Below are 5,101 nucleotides of genomic sequence, written 5' to 3' on the forward strand. Positions count from 1 at the left end.
ATAGGAAGTAATATTTCTGCACTTTTGGGGTTCATTTTACAATTTATTCAACTTTTAAACACACATTTTGACTTGATTCATAATTTCCAATTTATTCATATTTTATGACTATTTTTATGTAAATTTTGTTTTGTTTAGGAAATACACTGTATGAAGAGCGTTAACTGAAATATGAATAAACAGTAACATTATTACAAACATTACATTAACACACCAATATTACAATTACCAATGCACACAGTCTGTGTTTTAATCTGTACAATTCCATATAGAACTTATTCTTGTGTTGTTTTTCAAATTCTGGCGGCTCAGCTGCCATAGTTCCGGTTGCCATGACGATGTCATCTCACTTTATGACATCACAGATAATAGACTACAAAGCCCCTCACTTCTGTACAGGTTTTCGTACAAGTAAGACGTGTTTGTTTCCAGAGAGTGAGAAGCAGGAGATTTCGACAAATTCTTCCAACAACACTTTCAGTTTTAGTTCTACGAGAGAAAAAAACACGACAGAAATGGAACGTTCAACCCCAGGTAAGTTCAAGCCAGGATCTCAACTCTGTGTGGAAAACGTTGAAATGCAACACTGGTTTTGTTCCAGATTTGATGTTTTTTGGTGAACTACAGATTTAATTTCACACAATACACATTTTTCTGGTCAGTACATTGAAATTTCAAGTTTGAAAAGTTACAATATGTTTTGCGTCTCAACCAAAATGCAGTCACTTTGCATTGTGTTGTATGTACGCTGTACAGAAAGTACTGCAACTGTGATCAGATTTGCAATATATGTTTAAAAAGTAGGATTCTGTTCTGTGTGAACATAGAAACAAATCCAGGCACATTCACATGGGAGAGATCTGAACTGACAAACTAATACAAAGAGCCCATGGATTTCAGAACATGTTTGTAGAGCTCTTAACTACAGTGTGAGCAGCTTTTACACAGAATAAGACCCTGTAGAGACACAAAGAGGACATGTGACACACAGGAACATTTCAGGATATGTTTGTAAAAGTCGAAATGACTAAATAATTGCACCAACTCAAATTGTGATTTCGATCCGACTGTGAGATCTTGTGCAAGCCTTGATGCATGTTAGGACATTTGATTAACTGATTATTTGTACTTTTGTGATTTTTGTCCAGAATTAAGGCGCAGTGTCCGTCTTCAGGAAAAGGGTTATTATGGACCACAGGACAAATCCGTCATCAGCTACAAGGAAAGACTCTTCAAGTAAGTTTGAGTTCTGTGATATAAAAAGAGCTTCATTTCAATAGCAGAGTACAGGGCTGTGGTAACAATGGGACCACACTGGGACCAGCGGTGAAAAGTAAAATACTAATGTTTCTGTAGTTAAGTAGATTTTGGGGGATAATTGTGACTAAAAGCTCACAAGAGTCAGTTTTGTGTAATATAGGATCTTTAAGCTCATACTGGACTGTACTACACTTGGACTTGTGACTGAGTACAGCTTTAACTAAGTAACTGTACTTTTACTTAAGTAACTCAGTCCCTAGAATCCCAAATGACACTGAACTCTACTTTTACTTTTACATTTCTACAAAATGACTCATTCCAAATGTTTTCTTGTTTGCAGAGTCTTCAAGCGACGAAGGCAGAGACAGCGTGATGATGAAAAGCATCACTTTGTGCCACTGCCACTGCCACTGCCACTGCCACTGCCACTGCCTTCTCGAACTAATTCAACCAAACAGCCAAAGCCCAACTACCTGCCCACGCAGTTTGAGGTTTTGGTCATGGTGTTGTTCGCCCTGCTTGGAGCCATCTTGTTTATTTATACACTGCAGGAAGATGGTAAGTAACATGTCCAAAATACTTTTCATTTAAATAATTCAACTTGAAAAGCGTGTAACCCATGTTTTTCTTGTTTTCAGTGTACCAGCTAGATGTAGGAGATGCAGGAGGTGCAGGAGGTGCAGGAGATGCAGGAGGTGCAGGAGGTGCACTAGGAGGGGACAGAGCAGTACTAGCAGCAGGAGATGTAGGACGTGTAGGAGGTGTAGGAGGTGTAGGAGGTGTAGGAGGTGCACTAAGAGGGCACAGAGCAGTACTAGCAGCAGGAGATGCTCCACTGATGGTAAACTACGCTCTTCTGTCACAGCGTAAGTATCAAACCTCTTACAAACATGTCTTTAATTACACTACACCTGACGGCTACTGGCTCTGTTTCATCCATTTGATTTCTATAGTACATTTTATAAACAAATGAACACAAACATAAACCTTGTCCTTTAAGAAACTACACAACAAAAATAAATACATGCAAGTATATTTCATGAAGTGAAAAATGTGGTGACTTCAAATGTATTTTAAAAGTCTCAGTGTACAGTAGAAGAAATGGTTTGACTCGCTGACTAAATCCAAAAATGGATCTTTGTCTCATTTTCCCCACAGAGGCCACAGTTCTCCGATCTCGCTCTAGCCCCACCTACTTTCGACACGGTGTATTGGAGATGATCCAGTGGCTGTTGTGCTCCAAACATCTCTTTGTGCTGCGCCCTGATTCCCCCCTGATCCCCGGCTACTGCTGGCCCTTCGCTGGAGACAAAGGACACCTTCACATCCAACTGGCCCAGAACATCCAAATTACCCACGTGACACTGGGGCACATCACCAAGACCCAATCGCCAACCGGGGAGACCACATCGGCACCCAAGCACTTCGCTGTCTACGTAAGTCATGGGTTCTGTTCTATTTATTTTGTTTTATTGAAGCTGGTATTTGTAATTTGGAAAAGTGGAAGTAGATAGATGGATACTGTATTTCTAAACACGTCCAGAAGAATTGAAAAAAAGACCAAAATATGACTGAAACTGAAAACTGACTGATCGAAACTCCAGGGTTAACTGTTTTTGTATCCTAGTTAATATTAGTTGAACTTCATTTGGTCCTCCTGTTTCAGTTCCTTCATTCCAAATTGTTTAAGATCAATTTTATCTTGAACCTTAAATCTGTTTAAGTCCTGATGTCCTTATTTAATCCACACATTAAACTAAACATCTGATTTTCTTCTTTTTTTAGGGGAAGATGACGTTGGATGGAACGGAGCAACTACTCGGACGATTTTTCTACGACACGGGGGAACCGGGTTTCCAAACGTTTGCGATTTCAGGACGGAAAGGTGTATCTTTTAAACATGTACGACTGCAGGTGGAGTCCAACTGGGGCAACACGGAATACACCTGTCTGTACAATTTTAAGGTGCACGGAACACCTGCGCCCCCTGTCGGCCAAGTCACGCCCCCTCAACAAGGACAGTGTCATTGATAATACTTTATCAGAACTGATCTTGAACAGAGTGGACCGGTTGGCTTTGTGGAAAGAGGTCAGGAGATCCACTGTTTGTCTCAAAATCAGCATGATGAGTATTGAAACTTCCTCCCGACCAGTTGGAATCTGTAGAAAGAAATTGGAAGTTTGTCTAAATGACATTTCTTGGGCAATTTGAGGTTTAAAGGACGACAGTAACGACAGATGAACCAAAGAAATACACAGGGGTTTTTGGTGCCACTGTTACTGTAGCGTCGTACGGCTAAATCTCCAACAGGAATAGTGTAACTTACACTGTCTACTGAAGTTTATATCTCAGTAGATATGAGTGTAAATGTTTCCAAATTTGTCAAAAGAACAGTAGGCTCCGGTTAAACCCACGTGTATATGAGGGCTGTTCTGTCTATCCTCTCCCCTGAGTCTTCCACAGCAACCATGATGGTGACCTTTCACCCCCCAGGAGACGCACAGGAGGCCAACGTTGGATCAGTTAATCTGAGATTGGATTTGATGTGGTTTAGTTCCAGCAGCCTATAGACCAGGTTTGGATCTGGTGTTAGACCTGGTTCAGACCTGGTTTAGTCTTCGTTTAGACCTAGTTTAGTCCTTGGTTTAGACATGGTTTAGTTCTTGTAGCCCTGACCCAATCACGCTGAGGCAGAGGCGCCCTCCTGTGGCCTGGATCTGCCAGAGGTTTCTTCCTCAAAGGGAGTTTTTCCTCTCCACTGTCGCTCTGGAGGTTAATGGGTCAGTTTTAGACCAGGTTTAGATCTGGTATAGACTTGTATACTATAGACTACGGAAAAGGGAAAGATAAACCTGAAGACTGGAACTACCGCATCTGAAAATTGGAAAATAAAAACCATTAAATTAAATATTGTTTGTCTTAGTTTCTCTGTTAAGTAAAAAATATTGTCAAAGAACTCTAGTGCACTCACAGATTTACATGAAGGCCAAAGTAAACTGCACTGATTCTATGTCTGTTACACATACAGAATCTTGATAACAAGTATTTAAAAGTCAACCATTATTTTGATTGAGGATAATAGAACATTTAGACATAATAGAACCGGGTACACATCCAGTGTACTCCGGTTATGTGTGTGCCAACTTGTGTGATGACTGGGTGAATATTTTAGGCCGCAGATGGTTCAGAAATTGCTGAAATTGCTGAACCTTCATAATGGCATGACCTTTCAACTGACCGGTGTGACCTCAAATGACCTCAGATTGTCACCAAACGTTTTTTTTTTTTTGCGGCATCGGGCACGGGGGCTTGACCCATGTACCAAATTTGGTGACAATCGGTCCATAAATGGCGGAATTATCGCGCGTGGACAGACACATACAGACACACAGGGTGAATAAAAAACCTGGTCAGCCCTTCTGGGACCAGGTAATAAGTCAAGTCTCTGAGTTCAAGATCCACACCTCTGCATACAGACAGGATCCAACAGTGTCCACTATTTCACACAAAGCAAGTGCAGCAATTGCAAAGTAGTATTTAAAGTCGTCTTTCACAAATAAACCAACTAAATAAACAACTTGTACTTCTAACTATGAGACAAATGCGTATGTTAAAGGAACTGTATGTAGCCTGCTCTCACGACATCCATTTTATAGTGATGTAACAATAACTCAAACATCGTGATATCGTATCGTCAAAAGTCTCACAATAATACCTTGGGCCATCACAATATATATCGAATTACAAATCTCTCTGCTTAAATGAATTGTTATAGTGCAGCAATTTACCTAAAAACAGAGGGAACTACACAGACCATGATCCTTTGCTCGCTTTCTTTCT

General features: G+C 40.5%; 1 protein-coding gene across 1 annotated transcript; it reads left to right on the forward strand.

The window, feature by feature from the left end:
* Positions 1 to 515: 515 nt before the first annotated feature.
* LOC129411511 (SUN domain-containing protein 1-like) lies at positions 516 to 4,496 on the forward strand. Its single transcript, XM_055162460.1, has 6 exons — positions 516 to 534; positions 1,149 to 1,236; positions 1,601 to 1,818; positions 1,899 to 2,126; positions 2,419 to 2,696; positions 3,046 to 4,496. Exons 1-6 carry the CDS (start codon positions 516 to 518, stop codon positions 3,289 to 3,291), a joined length of 1,077 nt encoding a protein of 358 aa, XP_055018435.1. The 3' UTR covers positions 3,292 to 4,496.
* The last annotated feature ends 605 nt before the right edge of the window (positions 4,497 to 5,101 follow it).

The sequence above is a fragment of the Boleophthalmus pectinirostris genome, unplaced genomic scaffold (assembly GCF_026225935.1).
Source record: "Boleophthalmus pectinirostris isolate CB_2022bp ecotype Guang Dong unplaced genomic scaffold, ASM2622593v1 HiC_scaffold_5, whole genome shotgun sequence".
NCBI classification, from domain to species: domain Eukaryota; kingdom Metazoa; phylum Chordata; class Actinopteri; order Gobiiformes; family Gobiidae; genus Boleophthalmus; species Boleophthalmus pectinirostris.

Coding starts and splice junctions, on each gene's coding strand:
- LOC129411511 (XM_055162460.1), top strand. Junction 1,237..1,600: donor TACAAGGAAAGACTCTTCAA/GTAAGTTTGAGT, acceptor TCTTGTTTGCAG/AGTCTTCAAGCGACGAAGGC. Junction 1,819..1,898: donor TTATACACTGCAGGAAGATG/GTAAGTAACATG, acceptor TCTTGTTTTCAG/TGTACCAGCTAGATGTAGGA.